Raw genomic sequence first — 22,864 nt, 5'->3', positions numbered from 1 at the left:
GCTTAGGAAGGAGTTGAATGGTTCGAGGATGTTTGCATGCGGTTCTAAGGAACCTGGGATCGTTGGTATTGATACCGAACAATCACTTGTATGTCGATTGGGATTAATTTGAATCTTTACGCCTCTTGTATGAACACTTTTGATTCCTTTCCTCTTTTGTTCCTCTTTCGTTTGTGTGATAGGCATAACTATGGCATGATGATATGGTAGTATCTTGGAACTTGCTTGCTACGTTTGGACTCTATCTCCGTGATGGTGCATCCTAGAATGTTTGTCCTTATACTTAACCTTATGATGAGATGCACATTTCGAGATTGTTATTGATTGAATTAGTCGAGTCTTAGTCAAGGTAGCAAGGGCAAGAACTAGTGATGGCGTTTGAACCCTTAGTTCACGGTTTGTGGTAAGATGGAGTTTCTCCTCATGGTGGATTTGAAGCCCCCTAGTTGGTAGTTGCTTACCCTTCTCATCCCTAGTGAGGTTCATTTTGTTCAAGCCTTCATCAACTTATTGAGCGACGATTTTAAGATCCTCATCTATGCATGCTTGAATCCTTGTGTTGTTTATTAGCTCCCAAGATCGTGACCGTGGATTTTTGAGGTAGGAAAAGGGCACCATTTCTCATTTTCATTTATATTTTCTTCTATTTAGTTACAAATTTGATTTTCTCTTTTGCATCATCCTCCTTGCCAACCAATTTGAGCCTTATGTTTCCCATTAGCTTAACAACCTAAGTTTTACCAACCCTTTTAGTTAGTGAAGCATTGGGCTTGTAAGGCTAGTACGAAGAGTGTAGTGAGTATGAGCAAGATTCTTCTTTGAAATTGGTTTGGAGCAAAGTCTTGTGATGAAAAGTCTAACATGCAAGAAAAACTTGGGGATTGTTGCCAAAAAAAAAAAAAAAAAAAATTGTGAAAATGAGAAGTTGATCTATCTTGTAAATCCTTGAATAAGGTTAGTGATGCGAATGAAATCAAAATGTTTGGATGATCGTTTGAGTTGTTGTTGTGTTTTGAGTTTTGATCTTGAGGGTTGCCCTTCCTCTTACTTCACTTAGGAATTAGCGCCACTATTTCAAATTGTTCTTCCGACCTCTACCTTAACCCGTGTCATTACAACCCGTGTAAAGCCCCTTTGACCTCAGGAGTACGTGGTCAATAACCGGTGGAGGGAGATGGTTTTCAACCCTATGGAAAGAGCTTGTATAGATGAGATGTCGGGATGATCTTTTACCTCCTCAAATTAATTCTTTTTCCGGTTCCTTCGTGGAATCATGAGGAGCCACCTAGGGGGACGATTTGAAGCTAGTGGGGGGAACGCGGACCGTTTTAGAGGGGACTAGGGAGGAGGATGACTCATTAGTTCTCTATGCTTGGCTTAGACTTGACTCTTGCATTCTTTAGCATCTTAAGGCGTGCATGCATCATGCAGTTGAGTATGGCTAATATTCTCTGATGTTGTTTATCATGGTTGAGTCCGAACAGAGCAATTGTCCATTTTGAAATCTAATGGTGTTTTTCCAAAGCCATGCCATATTATGTTCATCTTTGTGGTGTTAGTTTTATCTTTTTCTTTTTGGTTTTGCTTGAGGACAAGCAAGAGGCAAGTGTGGGGGATTTTGATGTGTGGCGTTTATGCCACTATTTCGCCCTATTTCATTAGAGATTTCACCTGGAATTGTCGCTTGCTCATGCCTTTTCTTACTCATTTTATCTCGATTTGAGATACTTTAGCTCCCTCTCGTGTTTCCTCTTTTATTTCGTCTTTTCTTTTACTTTCACTACCTTTTTGTGTGTTTTGACAGTCCCTAGCGCTCGCGAGCAATTCTCGGATCAACAGTTGAAATAGAGTTGCTAGGAAGCTTGCCAAGGGAGTGGAGATGCCAGGAAGGAGAGCGCGCGCAGCAGCTTAGGGACGCGGGCGCGACACAGATAGCCGCGGGCGCGGACAGGGCTTCAAGCAAAATTTGCATACAAGGTGGAGATGCCCAAGAGATGGCCAGCCGCGGGCGCGGCCTGGACCCCCCCGCGGGCGCGGCACTGCGGGTCTGGCGAAGCTCGCACCCAGCTTGGAGAGGGCGCGACTGCTGGCTGGAGAGCCCTCTCTCGTGCCCATTTCTCCTTATTTTTAGAGAAGACTATAAATACCTCTTGGCTTGAATTTTTTAGGAAACTATTCCATTGACATGAGAAACAATTCTTAGAGAGAGAAAATCTAGGTTTTCTAGAGAGAGAAAAACACTTATCTTTCATGGTTTAATCCTTGTAATCAAATATTCAAGCTTTCTTGTGGATTGTTGCTACTACTTTGATGATTTGGTAATCTTTCATCTTTATAATATCAATCTTTACTTTTGTTTCTTTAGTTTTGATTTCCTTAGTTTTATTGTTCTTACTTGAGTTTTCCTTCATAAATATTAAAGCTTTATTAGTTTCTTTGATTTCCCTTCAAGTTAGAATCATGCTAAGTTGTGTTGATATTGAATATATGCTTATGTTAGTTGTTATGGCTTTTCCTTTTCTCCTAGCTTAGGTTTTTAACTAGGGAAGGGGGGTGAAAATCATGTGTATTTGATTATCTATTGATTGTTGATTTGGATTTATTCTTGAGTTGATGATTTGAGTGAAAATATGCTTGGAGTTAGTGTGTGCACCTCTAATCCCAAGAGTCTAGCCCTTGATTGAATGCATGAGAATGATTTAATCTAGGTGTGAATGATTTCATCGATTTGCTTGAGTAGTTGCATGAGAATGAACTATCTTAGGTAGAGTTTATACTCCTAGAATTGGTTCCTTATCGATTTTCATTAGTATTCATTGTTCATGATTGAATCCCCCTCTCCCTAGTGCTTTTGCCTTTGTTATCTCTTGAATCTAATCCTTGACTTGCATATAGTAGTGCTTTTTCTTACCACTTGTTTTAGTTTATGTTCACTACTACAAAATGAGTGTTTTCTCGACACTATAGCCTCGACGCCAAAGCAAGGGCGTCAACAGCTCATTATGGTGTCCGCGTTTCCTCGACGCTTTTTACGGTCGTAAGTAATTTTAGACTACAAAAAGCGTCTGGACACTAACATGTGGCCCGTACGTGAACCTAATTAGTTGTACCGCATTCACAAAAATCGCCCAACATCAGGAAACCCTCCAACTCCTCGTATCCGAACACCTCGAAAACTACTATCTTCTTTTTTCCTTCACTAGATCTGAGTTCTTTACAGAGATTCATGGAGTCATGGCGTAGAGTGCAAATTCAGATCCTCTTTCTCGCGTTTAACATAACCTATCACAATAATTTATATATCATGCCGAAAATTATTGTTTTTCTATCAGATCTAATGGTTTGCATTCAAATTCGATTTGCGATAGCCATTGCTCTTGTTCTCCTCACAGGTTACATTTTTACATGAATCTTTGTTAATTTTTAACTCTTAATAGATATAAATTGCTTCTTTCATTTTTTGTGTGATTTTAATTGATACTTGCAAGTTGCAATTACCCAATTTTACTCGTTTTTTAGACCCTAGGTTATAGATCTTGTTTAATTTCTGTTTCTACAATTTAATCTATTAGTTTCTAGATATTTTCATACACGTTAGTGATTTACTGGATTTCTAATTTCATTAATTTGTTTAGATCTATTTCTGTACGCATCAAAAACTTGACATTGATTTTGTTACTCCATTCTATCAGAGTTATTGGTTGGACCAAAGCAGAGTTTGGCCCTCGAATAGAAGTAAAAGAAGGGGTTTTTTGAAACCGAAGATCACCTTCTCATTATATTCTAGGAAAATGGTGTGCAGTAGAATCGCCGGGTCTCTAACAGCAAGGGCGAAAATTGCTAAATGTATGTCTCTTTGCGATTTGCAGTTTATAAAAATGATATGAAACTTTGATTTCTATTTTGTTGCTTTGATGTGATTTATTATTGGTGATTTCGCAACTAGTTGAGATGAATTCATTTTTCTGGGAAGAAGAGTTCTTGATGTTAGGTTTTTTTTTTTTTTTTTTCTATTGCAGAATTATTTCAGATTTAGTTTTTAGATTCTAAAATACTCAGCTTCATAATTTTGGTTATATTGATTTGCATTAATTTTGTTCAAATAATACTTTTGTTTTAACTGAATTGACAGTTCATATAGCACTTGTTACCTCTGTTGTTGTGGTGCCTAGTTCAAGTAAGCTCTGCGTGTTTATCTATTTGATCCTAAAATGCCCCATGGTGCATAATCTTTCTCTTTTTGATGCTAGTAAGATATTGAATTGAAGACCTTGTATTACCGTCCTACATATCTTACTTGACCTTCGTGCATCTCTTTACAAATTGAGAGATCCAGATTACTTGTGAATATCTTATGAAGGTAATGATTGATTGATTCTCAATGTTGTCTGAATTATGTTGCTACTTTTGGTCAACTCAAGCTAAGTTTCTATATACGAGTATGACTACTACTTTTGGTCAACTCAAGCTAAGTTTCTAGATACAAGATTTGGATTGCATATTTATATTTATTTTCTTAGCATGTCTGAATATGACTACTACTATTAATTGCTTAGGAATAGTCTATTTGGTTTTCTCTACCCTTAAACATGGATGATGTATTTATTAAATTTTTCTTTTTTACCATGTCAATTATTTTTTTCTTTTTTCTAAGACAACTTACTTTCTATTGTTAACTGGCTATATATCTTTATTATGGAGTATAAAAAAAATGGGAGAACAAGATTGTTTTTGTTGTGCTTATTCTAGAAAGTTTGCTTGTGCTGCTAGCTTCTGTAACCTTATAATAGAGTCACATTAGTTTGGGAGACCTCTGTACTTGGCTTCTTTTGTCTGTCTCCCACTATTAGTGGTTGCGTGAAATTATTTATTACAATAATCCTAATGAATTTACCTTCCTGTTAGTACTTGCTTTGTCTGTATTGTTTAGATATTTGATTCATAGACAGTAGATATTTCAAGGTTTTTTCATGTATACAAAGTATTATTATGTTTTTTGTGCTTCTATTTTATGTCAATTCTGAAAATTTAGCTTTTTGTTCTACGTTTGAAGCACGATTATGATGAGTTTAGACTTGTTTGATAGCCTCTTTACGATAAATTGTTTTTACTTTGTTTAATTGTTTTTGATTCCGTATGTATTACGATTTTTTAGGTAAAAGTCAACATTCTTTGATCTTTTTCTCTTTTGTAAATGGTATCTCTGGCTCAGGTGGCCTCTCACATTATGGTCTATGATCTTGACATGGATATGTGGCCAAACATTCATCCATCAAAAGAAATAGCTTTGAGAAGCTTAAGGTGTAGTCATTGGCTGTACCACACTACAAGATACATGTAAGTTTTTTACCACTTTACAGAATACATGTCAGTTTTGTGTATTTACAAGAAAAGAAAGTTTTAAACCCCCTACAAAATTATGTTCATAATGAAAAAAAATATGACTTTTCCTATGCTTGCTGGCTTTTAGTATCTTTTACAATGGCAACTAGCTGTTATCAATAAGTTGATCAAATAAGCTGCTATCAAATGGATAAAAATTCACATCAACTTGCACTTTAATAGTCTCTTGAGTGCTAAACACTGCACCCATTTTCGGTGTATGGTGTTTAGTGGGGTGCGACAATGAATTATATATACTTTTGATTATATAGTTCTCAACTACATTTTAGTATTCTTTTATATTTTTATCTTCCTATTCAAATTTCAGCTCTGGCATATTTAGAGTGTGTGCTATTGTGCTCTCATACTCGTTCTTATATTCATTGTAGAATGATGGGTGTTCTCTACAATTATTCTTGAGTTATTATTGTCACTACTCTGTGGGCTGCCACTGCTTGAGGTTTGTTTATCGGTCCCGCAAGGTAAAAATTGAATTCATACGTAGGTTGCTGCTAGTCGTGGTGGGTCCCTTCATAAAAGTTATTGATCTCAAAAAGTTATCCAATCTAGGCTCAAGAATTTCTCAATTTGGAATTTTGTGCTAGGAGTTATGCCTTCTGGAAATTCTGTGGTCTGCTGACTTGATTCTATCGCAGCGGACTGTTATTTTTACTTGGATTGTGTGGGTTGTTTTGTTGAGTTGGGTGGGCTTGCTGAAATGAATACTCTGGCTTTTCTTATTTGTTTTAGTATATTTTTCCTCTAGTTAATTATATATTTATTAATTAAAGAACTATGGTTGTGTTCTTGCATTGAAATGCTTGATTTTGGTGCTTTACAGAATATGAAGTGACTTAACAGGGGAAGGATTCGTTACATACACTAAGGCAATTTATCAGCAAGAGGTGTAAAGCGTAAGAGGAAATTATTTTAGCAAGATGTCAAAAGAGCAAGGTGGCTGCTGATTTGGTTGATGCAATCCCATGTCCATTATAAGTATATATGACATGTTCAAGTAAGAAATAAATAATATGCCTTGAATTGATTTTCCATGTAAGAGAGGTTTAAGTGCAACATCCCCCCTATGATTGCTCTCAAGCTAGTGATATTTATTATATTTTAACTACCGTTTTCTATTGAGCTGTGCGGTTTTCTGTCTTCTTTATATAGGTTTATCAAAATCTTTGTTAACTCAAACTTGGATGAGTGTCTGGCCCTACTGAAGTTTCAGGTGTGAAACTACAATTTTCTCTTTCTTATCCCTCTAGCTTCCCTCTCTCCATTAAAAAGAAATGTATCTTTTGCATTTGCTCATTGCAGTTTTCATGCAGTTGTGATTTTGATTCTTCAAACAGTTTATATGCTTTTGTCATCCCAGGCCACACTAAACCACTAGTTCCTGCCAATGATCCAGAAACATCAAAGGGTGTGTTGTGACTTCAAGGCCAACAATGATTGGTCACAATGTGAGCTTTGCTTTATGCCCCCTTGCAAGCAGACTAAGGAGCAGCTAAACTAGAGATTGATAGAAGTTTTTTGTGATGAAATTAGCTGATTTGTTCCACTACAACTAGTCACGAATGAAGTATAAGTTGGAATCATATCCTTTGTAATAGAGAACTCATTACTACGAGAAATTATACATGTACTATAATATTTATATTATGTAATAAAAAAATTGGCCTAATTTTGCTGTGTATATAATGGTAATACTAGTTTCAGTGTGAAATTTTTTTTTTGGTAAATATATTCTAGATATTTTATAGAGAATATGGATAAGAAAAAGCATTTCCAACAAAAATATAGACTGAAAAAAGCGTCGTCATATTACTGAACATCAAATATATGAAATATGGACACGAAACAGCGTCTCTAATTTTAAGATTCTAGACACAAAAAAGCGCCGCTAAAATTGATAAAGTGCGCCAACTCCTGCAACTTTCGACGCTTTGTATAAAAATTTGAACAAATTAAAGCGTCGAGATTTGCGACGCTTTTTTGTGACACTAATTTCTCGACGTTTTTTAGTGACGAAAAAAACGCTTTTAAAGCGTCTCAAAAAGACGGATTTTCTAGTAGTGGTTAGACTCATTAGTTGATAGTTTGACTATAGCATTTCTCACAACTATATCTCAACACCCTCTTTGTTACTAGCAATTTATCCTATACATCAATTTAATTATGCTAAATCCCCGTTTCCTTGGGAATCGACCCTACCTTACCACTATCTAAAGGAATTTTGATAGAGTTAGGATAGGAGATATAAATTGTAATTTTGACCTAAGATAGTAAACTAACGACCTATTGTCCGCCGATCACTGCTGTTGCTTGGTGCTACTACGCTAGCAAGCACGCATACGCACGCATAACTTGCGATGCTGCGATGGCTGGTGTTGTAGCAAGCACGCACAACCATGCACGCATAGCCACAGCACACACACGCATGGCATACAGCTTGCGATGCTCGTGCTGTGCGATGTGCGAGTGCTGGGCGATGCTTTGCACGCAAGCATGCATGCGGTTCGTGGTCTCGCCGCTTAGCCTAGCACTGGCATGGCTAGGGCAATGCGATGCTACGGCTTGGCTCGAACTTGTCGCTTGCTTGATTCTACGTCTCGTCAAATTCTAAATTCGACTTGACTTATGACACTCGATTTCGACGCTCTAACTCGATATCTGACGTCTTTGTTCGTAATACTTTAATGACTCATCTAATCCTTCGAATTGATTCGTCGTCTCAGATCGGTTATTCGATTGGGGTGCGATCCGAAAGGTTCAGTTAAGATTAAGCTGCAATATTAATTACACATTAATATCACAGATCGGAAGCGGCCCCACCTAGGAATTTCGATCACTTGACCTCACTGAAGAATTAGCTTTCTAATAATTCCGAACCCTCTATGAGAAAAATACACTTGTTAGAAGGACACCATTCTTTTCAGTCAATAACAAGTCGTGTTAATTTTGGGTCGGCTTAATAATAGATTGGGTTGAATTTCGGGTCGGGTTAGTAATAGGTCTGGTAAAATTCGAGTCGGGTTAGTAACATATCGGGTTAAATTCGAGTCGGTTTAATAACAAGTCGAGTTAAATTCGTGTAGGGTTAGTAATAGGTCGGGTTAATTTCGGGTTTTGACGGGTTAACATGAGTTTGGGTCAATCTCGATTTAGGTCGGGTTCGGTTCAGGTCGGGTCATCTCAAGGTCGGTTTATGTTCGAGTTCGGGTCTCAATTACTCGGGTTAACTCGGGTCTAGGGTTGGTTTCAAGTCGGGTCATATTAGGTTCAGGTCACCATTTTTCCGGGTTCAAACAGGTCGTTTAATAATTGGGTTCGGGTCAGTATTTCGGATCAGGTCAGCTTTTAACAGCTCTAGTGGTATATGGTGAATTTGAAAACTTTTAATGGAATATGATGAGTTAAGGGTGTGTTTGGTTCATCAAGTTGGAATGGATGTGTATGCAATCTCATACTAGAGAGGTATGGATTCTAAAACCCATACTAGTTCAAAGTTGTTTGGTTTTGTTGTGGGAATGGATTCTATCATTCATTAAGGGGTTGTTTGGTTGAACTTCTTGGAATGGATCGGAATGGATTTAGAATCCATTCCGTGGTTTTATTTGTTTGGTTGGGCTATTTAAGTATGAAATCTCATATTTGGGGGATTTTAACTCCACATCATTCCCTTGGAATCTCATACCCACCTCCCCCCTAAAGATTCATAATCCATACTATTAATCAAGTATGAGAATCCATTCCATAATTAAACCAAATAACTTTAGATTGGTATGAGATATAGAATCTTTACCACCCAAATATGAGAATCCATATCAATCCATTCCAACTTAGTGAATTAAACGACCCCTAATCAAATGGATTGTGAATCTTAGGGAGGGAGGGGTGGGTATGGGACGGAATTAGAACCCCTTAGATATAAGATTCCATTGTTAAAAACTTCAACCAAACAAAAAATCAGATGAAATGGATTCTAACTCCGTTCCAACCCATTCCAAGTGATCCAACCAAACGACCCCTATGTTAAAATTGAGGGCCATATATACAAAATTACAAATCATACAATAGGCATTAGTGGCTTAGTGCATTACTCTTACACCAATTTGTCCAGATTAATTTTTTGGTTAGCAATGAGGCTTCAATGGCGGCTCCTCCTCCGCCATTACCGTCACAAAATCTTCCCCCCACCACCATCCACTTCTCCCTCACTTTCTCTCTTCTCCCCGTCTAATTCCACCCCATCAATTTACCATTCTTATTCCTCTTCATCTTCGTCTTCGTCTTCGTCTTCGTCTTCGACGCCATCTGCATCAACCGGAACCGGCGGCGTGCTTCAATCCTGGTTATTCACTTCATCCGATCGCCATATCTCGACTGCCAAAGTTATATTAGCCCACAAAGTTTCAAGCTTAAGAGATGAGTTGGTTAAGGCTAAGGATGATTCTGGAACTACTAATGAATTGCTGGAACAAATGGGTCTTCCTTTGTTTTCTTCTTACTATGATGGCTCTGCTTTGGTTGAGCTTTTGGGTCAACTTCGTGATTTTCCCTATTTAGCTCTTCAGGTGGGTCTTCTTTAATTTTAATTAATTTCTAGGTTTTTCTATGTTAATTTGCTTGTTAATTGTTTGGTTTAATGTATTTTTTTTGCTAGAGAATTGAATTTGTTTATGTTTGAGACCCTAGATTTCTTAGGGAGCATCTTACCAAGATTCATGTTTTGTGTCTAATTGTGCTGCTTTGGTATGAGGAGGTAGTATAAACAGAAATGATTTATCGAGTTTTCATCGAATTGGCCAGTCGGTGATTTGATTGTTTTTGTTAGGAAATGAGAGCGTAATTGTGTTTTCGAGTCACAAATTAACAGTTTTGTTAATGGTGTGGTGATAATGGAAGTATCTAAACTAGAAAATTAGTAGACCTGAAAATTAGAGTGGTTTTAGGATTTACAGGTATTAAGACATATTAGAACTAATTGTGTGTTTACTTGAACTTACTTCATATTATAATTGACATGATGTATGTTTCTGATGGTGCATTATACCAGGAACTCATTAATTATTTTTTATTTTTTTTTTCCTCTGAATCTAAGTTTGAATTCTCATGTTAATGCTTAATTATGATAATCTGGAGATTTAAGAAAAAGAAATGATATGTTCGGGGAAGATTTTTCTGTATCATTTAGCAATGGTGTGGTTTTAGGATCCAATATTAATAAGAAAAGCTATACTTCACTTAAAATCTAGTTGTACTTCCTCCGTCCTATATTGCAGCACGTAGTGTTTCATGCTTTTTCGTGCAAAACTTATAACATTAAAGTCTTTGGTTCTATAAGTACGAATTGTAGAATGTTGACTATTTAAAAGTATATATTGGGACGAATTTAACAAGCACCTACACGATTTTTTTTATTTGTGTGTAAATCACAATAGATTATCAAAAGGGATTGTGTGAATAGTGTAACTTTTTAAACTTGAAATATTTAGATAACGAAGGAAAGTATTATTTCTAAAAGCTGTAGATTTAAAGCATGTCAGGTGCACATTTGTGATAAAATTCTGTTTCTCGTGTTAAAGGATGTTGGCTTTGCTTAGTGGCTTGGTGGTTTTAATTTTTGATTATAGGTTTTTAATTGGAGGAGAAAACATGCTGGCTTAAGCTTTCCAATTACTAGTGAAGAGTATGCTAAGGGTATTATGGTTGCTGGTAGAGCTAGGAATGTCGAACTTGCTGTGGAGCTATACAACGAAGCTACAAACAACGGTGTTAAGACATCTACTATTTATAACGCATTGATGAGTGTTTATATGACTAATGGTTTGCCAGATAAATGTCATTCACTTTTTCGGGAGTTCAAGATGGAAGAATTTTGTAGTCCTACAATTGTTACATACAACATTCTTATTTCTGTTTTTGGTCGCTTGATGTTGATAGATCATATGGAAGCTACACTTCAAGAAATATATGACTCAGGCCTCTCCCCTAATGTGGGTACATATAATAATCTGATTGCTGGATACGTAACAGCTTGGATGTGGGATCAGATGGAGACCTCCTATAGTATGATGAAAACTAGGAACATTAATCCAGATAATAACACGTACATGTTAATGCTAAGAGGGTATGCACATTCTGGCAATTTAGAGAAAATGGAAGAGATGTATGAACTGGGGGAACAACATTTGGTTAAGGATGATCTGTCTGTAATAAGAACCATGATATGCGCATATTGTAAATGTCCTTCTGCAAATCGAGTTAGAAGAATTGATGAATTGATCAGGCTGATTCCCAAGGATGAATACAGAGCATGGCTGAATGTTTTGCTTATAAATGTTTATGCTGAAGAAAGGCTGGTTGAGAAGATGGAGAATTTTATCAATATTGCTTTTGATCAACACACTGTAGTCAATACCGTGCGTGTGATGCGTGCAATTATCACAGCTTATTATCATTCTAACGCTGTTGACAAGCTTACTAACTTTGTCAAGCGTTCAGAGTCTGCAGGATGGAGAATTTGTAGGTCCCTCTATCACTGCAAAATGGTAATGTTCGGATCACAAAACCGCCTGGAGGAAATGGAAAATGTACTCACTGAAATGGAGAAGATCAACATAGACCCGAGTAAGAAAACATGGGTTATTATGATCAAAGCTTACTCAACATGGGATTCTAGATATAAGCTTGATCAAGTAAAAGGATTGATGTGCAAGTGTGGATATAGTATTGCTTAAAATGACTGGTCTTCATGAGTGGCTATCATGTACCTTGCTTACTTGAAGAGGGGTCTAAGTTGCAAACTTAAATTGGGATTAACATGGCATTTTGAAACTTGAGCATTACCTTGCCATTGTATGTAACAAGCCAACACTTCTCCAAATGTACAACTTGAAGCTAGATTTTTATTTTTGACAGCGTAATATACTGTCACATATGCGCTGTTACTTCGGTTTGTATGGGTTTTTTTTAAGTTTGCTTGCATCCACTAATCAGACATTAAAATTCTTTAAAACATATGTTTTTCATTAAAAGTTTGACTGTTGCTTTATTGGTTCAAACTATCTTATCTTGGTGACAATGATTTTTTGTACAGCTGAAGTGATAGCTATAGCAAGTTGTTTCCCCATCATAAAACCAAGAAAGCTTTTATTAAAGACACTGATCCAAAATTCTGTCAGGAGCCCGTTGAAGACTTATAGAATTAGTCAATCATTGAAATTGCTGAACATTTATTGTTCTAATTACTTCTTTGGACAACCCACAATCTGAATAATAAATTTGTACTGACCATTTAAAAGCAATATTTAATCAACCTTATCTGTTGGTTTAATTTCCACCTATTAATATAACAGTTGCATTGGTTACATTGGATTTAGTTTTCTGGGTTGTAAAAATTTGATGGTTATGAATTTTGTATTGGCTTGTAAAGATAGACAGGATGCGTTTACATTGGATGTGTTAGAGGTTCCTCAGGGGTCTGGATCAGGCTTTATTTTGGATACAGAAGGTCACATAGTCACCAATTATCATGTAATTCATGGTGCTTCTGATCTCAGGTTTGTTGTTTAATTCTGTTGTGCGATGTTTCACATTATGTCACAGCCCTGCTTACCTTTTTTGAATTCTTGTCTTCTATCATTTGAAAGTGCTATTTCATTTTCTAAAGTTGATGCTGCTATGAGTGCTACCTCTCCATCCCAGTAGCAATCCTGAATTTTCTATTTCTTTTTTACAAATATCAAATTTCGGATCCTGCATAATTATTGTGAGAGAGAGGGAGTATATATTCTTTGGATGTACTATGTATATGTAGGTGTTATGTAATGAGCCAACCCACACCACCACTACTACACACCTACCACAGGAGAAAGAGACAAATACAACAGAGGGGAGAGGAGGCAGTAGCAGCGACAGAGGGGAATGCAGCAGCAGCAGGGACAGGGGAGCACTCTCCACCCACAACAACAACGTTGGTGTCTTAATTATGTTCTGAGATTGTTGTTTGTGCTTTTGGGTAAAAGACGGAATGTAGTACTTGTAGTAATTAAAGCTAGTTGCCACATCACTAGTTAGAATAGTCCTATATATATGGGAAGCCTAAGAAAGAGAAGGGGCATTCAGAAAAGTTGTAAGCTTTGAGCTTTGGAGACTTGTGGCCTAAAGTCACTAATTTTGTATTAACCGTTATCAATCATCAGTCAATCAATCAATCCTCTGTCTTGATCTCTATTTATTCCCTAGAATTGTTGCTTAAGCCACGCAGTCCGTTGCATGTTACCCTTTTATATATCGAACTGGAGAATATTGAAATCTTTATTAATATAGCAACGTTGAGTGAATGAGGGTTAAGCAACCCCCAATACCTCAGCCCACAGACACTCCCCCCAAAGCAAAGTTGAGTGAAGGGTCACATGTCACATTCTCATTGGCTACGTTGTATGACAACATCCCTTCGATTGGTTCCCTCATTCCCTACTTTAATTATTTTAGCTTGCTGTGCAATACTTAGAATATCTTTTTCTTGTGAGATGAGTATAATATTTTGACTTCAAATGTTGTTAGTGATTTACAGGGTCACTCTTGCTGACCAATCTACTTACGAGGCCAAAGTTGTTGGGTATGACCAAGACAAAGATGTTGCTGTTTTGCGCATTGATGTACCTAAAGATAAATTGAGACCAATACCTATTGGTGTCTCTGCAGACTTGCTTGTTGGTCAAAAAGTCTTTGCTATTGGGAACCCAGTAAGTTTTGTTTTTCCTTCTTATAATACAGGGGAACTCAGTAAGTTATATGACCTATTATGCAGCAAAAAGCCAAAAATTGATGGTCTTGCCTTTTTGGTTGTTAATATTTCTTTCATGATTTTGTTGAGAGGATTTTGATGACATGTACTCATCTCTTTTTTTTTTGCTAGATAGTTTGGTTTCAAACTTCTTGCCATACATTGAATTGGTGATAGGCTTCTAAGTATTCTGCAATCTTGTATGTTTTACCATGTTTTTGTGGAGTAATTCCCAGCTATACTGTAAATTATACTGGTTTATATGCTATCACTTAAAACCTGTAAGTTACTGTATTCTGATGCCCTTTAATGATAGCATTTAGGAAGCTAAAAAGGCTACTTGTGTGACCACTTTCAATGTTTTAAATGTAGTGGGCTCAAAAGGGAAATCAGCTCTGCTGCAACAGGACGTCCGATTCAGGATGTTATACAGACTGACGCTGCTTTAAATCCTGTTAACAGTGGAGGTCCACTCCTAGATAGTTCTGGAAATCTCATTGGGATAAATTCTGCTATATACTCTCCTTCTGGTGCATCTTCTGGTGTTGGTTTTTCAATTCCTGTTGATGCTGTAGGTTATCAATTTTGCATTTGTCAAGATCTGGAGGGTTTTTATTGGGGGCGGGGGGCATTTCTTGAAATCTCATCACCTGTGTTAATATATTCTCTCAATTTATCTTTTCTCCCTTTATTTATATTTACTTTTTCTCTCTAGGTGGAGATAGAAAACGATGACATATTTTGTTATTTAATTAATTTTCAGGTTGGTGGCATCGTAGCTCAGCTTGTGAAATATGGGAAAGTTACAAGACCTATCTTGGGGATAAAATTTGCCCCAGATCAATCAGTGGAGCAACTAAGAGTTAGCGAAGTGCTTGTGCTAGCACCAGAAGGTCCTGCTGGCAAGGCGGTACATTTCTGATAAATACCGTTGTGCTTCAAGTATTCCACTTGAGCTGCTGAAAGACGGTTGTATATTATCGATGGAATTTGACTAAGGTTATTCATACGTAACTACAGGGTCTTCTATCTACAAAACGTGCTGCCTACGGACGACTTATACTAGGGGATATTATAACATCAGTGAATGGCAAGAAAGTTACTAATGGTAGCGATTTGTACAGAATTCTTGACACCAGCAAAGTAGGGGATAAGGTATGCTTCTAATCGTATATTGAATCCTCATCTATACTATTCTAGCAGGGACTTATTGTTTCATCATTTAGGTGACTGTGGAGGTTTTACGAGGCGATCACCAAGAGAAAATACCTGTTATCCTCGAACCAAAACCTGATGAGTCATGGTTTATCTTAGGATTTCTTTTTTTTTTTTTTTTTTTTTTTTTTTTTTTTTTTTTTTGGGTAAGTAATTTTTATTACCAAAATGAAACAAGTTACAACCTAGAGCAAGAGTTGTAACCAACTCCAAAACTACACCAGCCTAACACAGGTAGGCACCCAACCACCTACAATCCCTAGCCACCTTAAGACCACCCTCTAGGAGGGGTGCCCGTAGAAAGCAGGGAGCATGCTGCTATCAATAATGTGGCACCTTCTAGGAAGGTTACACAACACTGACAACAGCCAACAATAGGAAAAGAAAACAGCAAGAATACAATCATTTACAAAAACACAGCCCTATACAACCTATAGCAGCTATACAGTAGAACTATGCAAACTATACAGCCATTTACAATCTTGCCTAGACCATTTACCACTTATCAACTGTTTACATCTTTGCACCATTTTAGTACGAATTGCTTTGCAGATTGCTCTTGGGTGAATGATAACCTGCAGCCAGAGGGCCTTGTTTCTTGGGTGAATGATAAATCTGGTATACAACTGCAGCCAAAACAGCAAGGCATACCCTCCTTCTAACCATGCTCTTCAACCTTCCTTCCCAATTCTTCCAAATAGCATCAATGTTGAAATCCCCTATTGGTAAGTTAAGCCACTCACTGATGTTTTTAAGGCATTTCCTGCTATAATCACATTCAAAAAACAAGTGTCTTCTGTCTTCAGCAGCATCACCACATAAGAAACAGCTGTTACCCTGACAGGCACCCCAAGCAGCTATAGTCTGCTTCTGGTCTTCAACCTATTCTGCATCACCAACCACAAAAAGAAAGAGTGTTTTGGAATGTTGAAACTGTTCCACACCCAGGAAGCCCAATCAACCCCACTATGTGTGCCACGCAGCCATTTATACACTTTAGAAATCTGATAAGGGCTGTTCATCCACTCCTCACTAGCAAAACCTTCTTTCAGCTGGCACAATTTTTTCCAAGCCCATCCTGCATTCTTATATAATGTATGCCATGTAAATTTGGGAAATGCCCATTTGTTGGTAAATTCCATGTATAATGTATGTCATGTAAGTTGGGAACTGGCCGTTGGTGGTAATATTCCTTGAATGATGCTTAGGCCCTGTTGTTTAGAGTTGAGCTGCTCTGCTCTGCTCAAATCAGATCTGATCTGCTCTGTTTTCAAATAATAATTAATAATAACAATTATAATAATAATTAATATTGTATTGATGATAATAATTAATGTGTTTACAAAAACAACAATAATAATTAATAATTAATAATTATTAATATTAATATTAATAATAATTAATATTTAATATTCATAATAATAATAATTAATAATTCACAATATAAAGAATTAATATTTAATAAAAATATTAATTAATAACTAATAATAATAATAACAATTTCTTTTTTGAACGGAATTAATATCAATGAAGATTAAAGCGACAATGAAGGTGATGACAATGAAGATCAAAGCGACAATGAAGGTGATAACAGTGAAGATCAAAGCGTGGTTAATACACCACGATGATACACCACGATGTTAAACTCTTATCTAATTATGTTCCTATTTTGATATGCGGTTATAATAAATTGAAGATGTTAAACTTAGGGGTGAAAATAATTCGGTTTAAAACCGAACCAAACCGCAAACCGAACCGAATTAGAAATACGGTGTGGATTTTTTCTAATGTGGTTCGGTTTGGTTTTTAAAAAAAAGAATTCGGTTTGGTTTAGGTTTGAAGAATTGAAAAACCGAAACCAAATTGAAATATCGGCCCAAACCCCAAATACACCCTAACCCAACTCTGACTTTAGCCTAAGTAAAAAAAAAAAAAAAAAAAAAAAACCCTAATCTATCATTCCTCTTCTCAGCCTCTCGCCCTCTCTCACTCTCCTACTCCACTGTCACTAACTCACTCCCTCACTCGGTAACCGGCGTCCTAACTGTTGCTGCTGTGTTCTACTTCTCCTAACTGCCTGTTGCTATTGTAACTTTGAAGCTAAAACTTGTTTTTATTATGTTTATATGGTTTGGTTTGGTTTGATTTGGTTCGATTTATGTTTGGTTTGGTTCAGTTTATGTGCAATATTTTATGTTTATGATGCCTTGATGGGAAAAATCGGTGTGGTTCGGTTTTTATTTTGAAAACCGAAATTTAAGTGGTTTGGTTTCAAAACTAATATGGTGCGGTATGGTTTGCAAATTCCAAAAACCAAATTATTGTGGTTCGGTTTCGGTTAGGCAATAAACCAACCGAAAACCGAACTTTCACCCCTAGTTAAACTATTGTCTTTTATCTTTTTACTATTAACATATGTTAAAGATGGTACACTTATTTATGTTTTCATTCACCTAAATCAATGGTATGCACTTGTTAATAATAATAATAATAATAATAATAATAATAATAATAATAATAATAATAATTATTATTATTATTATTATTATTATTATTATTAAATGCGATAATAATAGTAATAATTCTTAAAATATAATAATAATAATATTAATAATAAAAATAAGAATGATAATAATTATAATAAAAATAATAATAATAATAATGGTAGTAACGACAATAATAATAATAATAATAATAATAATAATAAAATAATAGTAGTAGTAACGGAAATAATAATAATAATAATAATAATAATAATAATAATAATAATAATAATAATAATAATAATAGTATTAATAATAATGCCGAAATCTGATCTGATCTGTTGACCCCTGCTTTGCTCTGCCCAAAAGCTCAAAAGAATTGGGCCTTATTTGATTGATACGCACGAGTGGAAAGCCTAGCAATTTTTGTATAAAATTTTCGTATAAATTTCTACTACTCAACTTTGGGTCAGATTTTTTCTTTAAAAACAAATTTTAATTTATTATCCTTTTTTTAATTATTTTTTTTGAGGAGAAGCCCCAAGTAATTTATTAAATGTTGATTGAACTTTCAATTTTTAATACATGTATACTTTAATCGTAGTATATGCTTAATTTGCAACTATTAAATTCTCAAATTGTAGGTTTAATTCATAATTTAATTGATGATTATAATTTAAATTGAATTTTGATTGATTGATATATTTATGTCCATGTTTATCTTTTGGCCTTTTAAAACAATTTTCATGTTATGAAATGAAGGGTAATTAAAGGAGTGTTATATTCACTTGATTTTCACTTATTTGAACTTATCTTATTTTATCTGAACTTATTAGACATTATCAAAACTTATTTTTAGTTGTAATCTTAGGTCACCCTTATTAGAACTTATTTTTTTTAACTAAATTTGTCTGAACTTAACTGAACTTATTACACCTGAAATAAGTGAAAATAAGGTGAATAGAATAGATACTAAATATGTTTAGGTCCCTTCCCCTATGTAAATATTGGCGCATATGACCTATTTGTTTTGAAACAAATAGGATGACTAAGTTGCAAATATTAACGTGAGTATAAAGTACCATAAGGGCTTGTTCGCTTTACCAAATAAAAATAAGTTTCAAGTCTAATAAGTTCAGATAAGTTACAATAAGGTCTTATAAGTTCAATAAGGTTTAATGAGTTCAATAAGATCTAATAAGTTCCAATAAGTTAAATAATGTCTAATAGGTTCTAATAAGTTTTAATCAGCTTTACAAAATAAGGTCTAATAATAAGGTCCAATAAGTTTCAATAACGTCCAATAAGTTCTTAGAAGGTTTAATAAGTTCTGTTTCAGGATTTTCTGTGTCCCTCGGGAGAGTTACAACACCAAGACTGGATTACAGGCGCCTGTACCTACAAAGCAACGGAGACTCCGGTTGGGTGGAGTTCCGCCTTCGACGATCAAGTTAGAACATGTTCGGAAGACGTAAAAAGTGCAGAAAAAAAGGTGGGATCCTCTCGGATTCCGAGATCAGGTATATTCTCGGTGGTGAGAACTAATTATCTGCAATCATTGACTGCTCTGGTTTTTTGTGAATCATGCATGTATGTGTGTACGTGTGTATCCGTTTCCCTGGGGGAACATCTCGAGTCTTGGGATTCGTGCCACCATCCTAGGTTACAAAAACCTAGGAATGTCGGGCTGCGCCGTTGTACGACCTTTCCTCGGGAATTGGGCCTTGGGGCTGTCTTTTTCCAAATGATTGGATATGCCACGTGTCAGCTGAGGATTGGTTCATTTTGAACCTCTCATAGATTGACACGTGTCACCATTTTATTGGGCCACGTGGCCTTGGATGTTTTTACCCAAAACATTTGCCCCTCACAGGTAGGGCTGGCAAACCCTGACTCGACACAAAAACCCGACCCGAACCCGACCCGAAATTACTGAGAGAGACCCGAACCCGACCTGAACCGAACCTGAACAACCCGATTTGACTTGATTTGACCCAAATTTCATATTTCGTGATAATATTTTACACTATTTTTAATAGTTTCTAAGCATAACCCGAAATCGACCCGAAATCTGACCCGAACCCGACCTGCTGACCTGAATTGCCACCCCTACTCACAGGTGTGACGTGGCGTGCCACGTGTCGCCTGTGACACTTGTCACTTGGGTATTGGTGAATAGTTTTAGCTGTATACCTTCTAGGGAAATTATGGGGGTGCCCCTGAAATTACCCTTCCTTCAATAGCTTTTTACCCTCCTCTTTTTTCGGACATTTCCAAAATTTAGAGAGTCAACCGTTTCTAGAGAGAGAGCATCTGACAATCGCTTGTGTATCTTGCATGTGAAAGGAATGATGTCCTTCCAACAAGTGTATTATTCCGATAGAGGGTTCACAATTATTACGGAGTTAATTCTTCAGTAAGATCAAGTGATCGGAATGCCTAGGTGGAGGCCGCTTCCGATCAGTAGTATCAAGGTACAATTGATATTACAGATTAATCTTAACTGAACTCTTCGGGTTGAACCCAATCGAATCACCGATCCGAGACGACGAATTAATCCGAAAGGATTTAATGAGTCGACAGAGTTCTACAAATACAGACGTCGGATATCGAGCCTAGGGCATCGAGATCGAGCGTCACAAAATCACAAAGCGACAAGTATGAATATAGCCCTAGCACCACACTGGCCTAGCCATGTGGGTTGCTAGGCTAGACTGGACCTAGCACCATGCCTAGGCGCACCATGCGTGCCCTAGGATGGCTGGGCACCATCGCAGCCCAAGCAACATGCCTAGCCGCACCATGCGTGCCCTAGGATGGCTGGGCGCCATCGCAGCCCTAGCACCATGCTGGACGCGCATGGTAGGGCCACACGCAACAAGCACAGCCAGTGCTAGGCACTGATGCATGTGCTAGTGCGTGGATGCCTCGTAGTATCGCCCAACACGCATGCTAGGCCCTTGCGTGCGTAGGCGCACTGGCTGGGCTAGCAATGCGTGTGGCGCATGTGCGTGGGTGCGAGGCTGGTGCGTGGGGTGCGAGGGCGTGGGGGTGCGAGGCTGATGCGTCTAGTGGAGGCTGGTGCGTGCTATGCGAGGCATGTGCGCTGCCAGCCAGTGCGTGGGCTGCTGGGGGCTAGCGCCAGCGCAATGTGCTAGCAACGCTAGACGCTAGCACACAACACCAGCGCCAGCATTGCCTAGCAAGCACTGGCTGGCTGGGATGCTGCTGGGCAGTGCTAGCTGGCAGCGCTAGCTGGCTGCCAGCCCAACAGCCATAGCACGGTTGTAAGGAATAGTATGGGGACCAAATCCACCCCTTGGAGAGCAAGGGATATGGTCCCCCACCTAACCTTGGGCACTACTCCATTGCACAAGATCATGCCACTTGTCGCAATATGATTTAATTGATTATTTATTTAATTTGGAAATTAAATAAATCATTGATTTTTCAACTCTCCCACATTGGTGGGAGATTGAAAACCAAGGACCCATTCCCCTATAAATACCCTTCAAGGTGTTGGGAAAGGGGCAACCTTGAGTGGAATTAAAAAGGCAACTCTTGTAATTAAAGTAAACCTTTGATTCATGAAACTCGTAGTTTTGTTTGTCCGGGTCTTGACTAACCTTCAAGACTTGGGACGCTCGGGTCGGGTCGAGGGTACGGTCCGTCGGAGATCTCGTAGTTTCGGGATTTTGAAGTAAGAGCTCTTTGGGAGCGAAGCACGCTACAAAGGTATAATTCTTGTTCTTAGTCTTGCTCTATTATGTATATTATGCTTGTAATTGCTTTAATTAAGGGGCGGGTCTTGGGGGGTTTCCTTTCGCGTAGTGTCGGGTCACTACGAAACCCTACAGCGGTATCGGAGCCATGCTCCTTTTAAGTTTTGCAATTACTTACTAATTAAGGTGTTTTAAAAAGAGTTTATTTTTCTGGTTCATGTTCTTCTAATTAGATTAGAAGCTGGTTTTAATTAATTTTAAAACTCGGTTTTATTCTCGATTTGGCTGTCGAACCCAGATTTTGGCTCAAAAATAGTGAATTTTGGGTGGAATCGACCTTCTGAAACAGTTTCAACGAAAATTTTAATTCTTTTTAAGCCTTGATTAATGCAAGCGTTACAAGGTTAGATTAAATGCACATTTGCATCACTAATCTGCTGGTTTTAAAAATATCCTTAAGCATAAATGGAGTTTTTATTAGTGCTTTAGTTGATATACCATTTTTCACATAAACTTGTTTTTCACAAATTTTGCAAATAAATTGCAATAAAATGTGAAAGCTTGTTGGGAACTTGTAATTTTAAGTTCCTAAAATGTTAAAGTTATAATCTTTAAAGGTTTAAATGATTGGAACTCTAAGCCTAAATTCCATATTGAACAAAAGTTTGGATTTTTCATGTTTGGTTGATTAAAATCCATCAAGTTCAAATTCTTGTGAGTAAAATTTGATTAATCTTCATATAGGAAGATGTAATCTTGGTATTTTACACAAGTATGGAAAGTTGGAAAATTTTATCATTAGATGATTAGTTTATTTTTCCAACTCCCATTTGTCAAATCCATTATTAATTTGCATATTGGCAAGATTAATTATGGACTTAGCTCATTTTATTTTAAGCATAAAGAAAGACCTCATTTTGTTCAAAAATAATTTTTTTTGGATAATTTAGGCTTGTGCAGTGGCGGAGCCAGGATTTATAATTCGGGGGGACAAATTTTGGAGGTTAAAGTTTCGGCAAAAATCTCAAGAAAAAAATTGATAACCTAAATTGTTTAATATTTATTTGAAATCACATATGCCAATTATTTCTATATGGAAAAAGAGGGGTAAAAAAGTTTTATTGTATATTAAGAAAATTATCCAACAAAAATGAATAAATTTATATTTGTAAATCCTGTTATGTAATCACATAATTGATAAATAAAAAGTCAAATAATTATCGTTAAAACAAATTGATGGTAGATATGAAGGGCCAGGGTTTGAG

General features: G+C 36.8%; 2 protein-coding genes and 1 long non-coding RNA gene across 4 annotated transcripts; all 3 read left to right on the top strand.

The window, feature by feature from the left end:
- Positions 1-3,092: 3,092 nt before the first annotated feature.
- LOC110690366 lies at positions 3,093-7,081 on the top strand. 2 transcript variants are annotated; one of them, XR_002505083.1, is made up of 5 exons: positions 3,093-3,392; positions 3,693-3,846; positions 5,213-5,337; positions 5,772-5,864; positions 6,224-7,081. It is a non-coding gene; the product is annotated as an uncharacterized LOC110690366 (long non-coding RNA). The 2 variants fall into 2 exon arrangements; XR_002505082.1 differs by lacking the exon at positions 5,772-5,864.
- A 2,382-nt stretch (positions 7,082-9,463) lies between these two features.
- LOC110690365 (pentatricopeptide repeat-containing protein At2g30780-like) lies at positions 9,464-12,406 on the top strand. The gene is made up of 2 exons (XM_021867187.1): positions 9,464-9,962; positions 11,022-12,406. The coding sequence occupies exons 1-2, from the start codon at positions 9,528-9,530 to the stop codon at positions 12,126-12,128; spliced, it is 1,542 nt and encodes a 513-aa protein (XP_021722879.1). The 5' UTR covers positions 9,464-9,527; the 3' UTR covers positions 12,129-12,406.
- A 392-nt stretch (positions 12,407-12,798) lies between these two features.
- LOC110690355 (protease Do-like 1, chloroplastic) lies at positions 12,799-15,409 on the top strand. Its single transcript, XM_021867174.1, has 7 exons — positions 12,799-12,950; positions 13,967-14,138; positions 14,357-14,379; positions 14,552-14,750; positions 14,943-15,089; positions 15,200-15,334; positions 15,383-15,409. The coding sequence occupies exons 1-7, from the start codon at positions 12,799-12,801 to the stop codon at positions 15,407-15,409; spliced, it is 855 nt and encodes a 284-aa protein (XP_021722866.1).
- Positions 15,410-22,864: the final 7,455 nt, after the last annotated feature.

Source organism: Chenopodium quinoa, unplaced genomic scaffold, assembly GCF_001683475.1.
Source record: "Chenopodium quinoa cultivar QQ74 unplaced genomic scaffold, ASM168347v1, whole genome shotgun sequence".
NCBI lineage: Eukaryota > Viridiplantae > Streptophyta > Magnoliopsida > Caryophyllales > Amaranthaceae > Chenopodium > Chenopodium quinoa.
Note: the sequence above shows the minus strand (reverse complement) of the source record. Positions and strands in the feature narration are given on the sequence as shown.

Excerpts from the sequence above, each read along its gene's own strand:
- LOC110690365 (XM_021867187.1), top strand. The coding sequence starts at position 9,528 with ATGAGGCTTCAATGGCGGCTCCTCCTCCGCCATTACCGTCACAAAATC. Across the intron at positions 9,963-11,021 it reads TTCCCTATTTAGCTCTTCAG|GTTTTTAATTGGAGGAGAAA; the intron begins GTGGGTCTTCTT and ends TTTTGATTATAG.
- LOC110690355 (XM_021867174.1), top strand. The coding sequence starts at position 12,799 with ATGAATTTTGTATTGGCTTGTAAAGATAGACAGGATGCGTTTACATTG. Across the intron at positions 14,139-14,356 it reads TCTTTGCTATTGGGAACCCA|GCTTCTAAGTATTCTGCAAT; the intron begins GTAAGTTTTGTT and ends AATTGGTGATAG. Across the intron at positions 15,090-15,199 it reads AAGGTCCTGCTGGCAAGGCG|GGTCTTCTATCTACAAAACG; the intron begins GTACATTTCTGA and ends ACGTAACTACAG.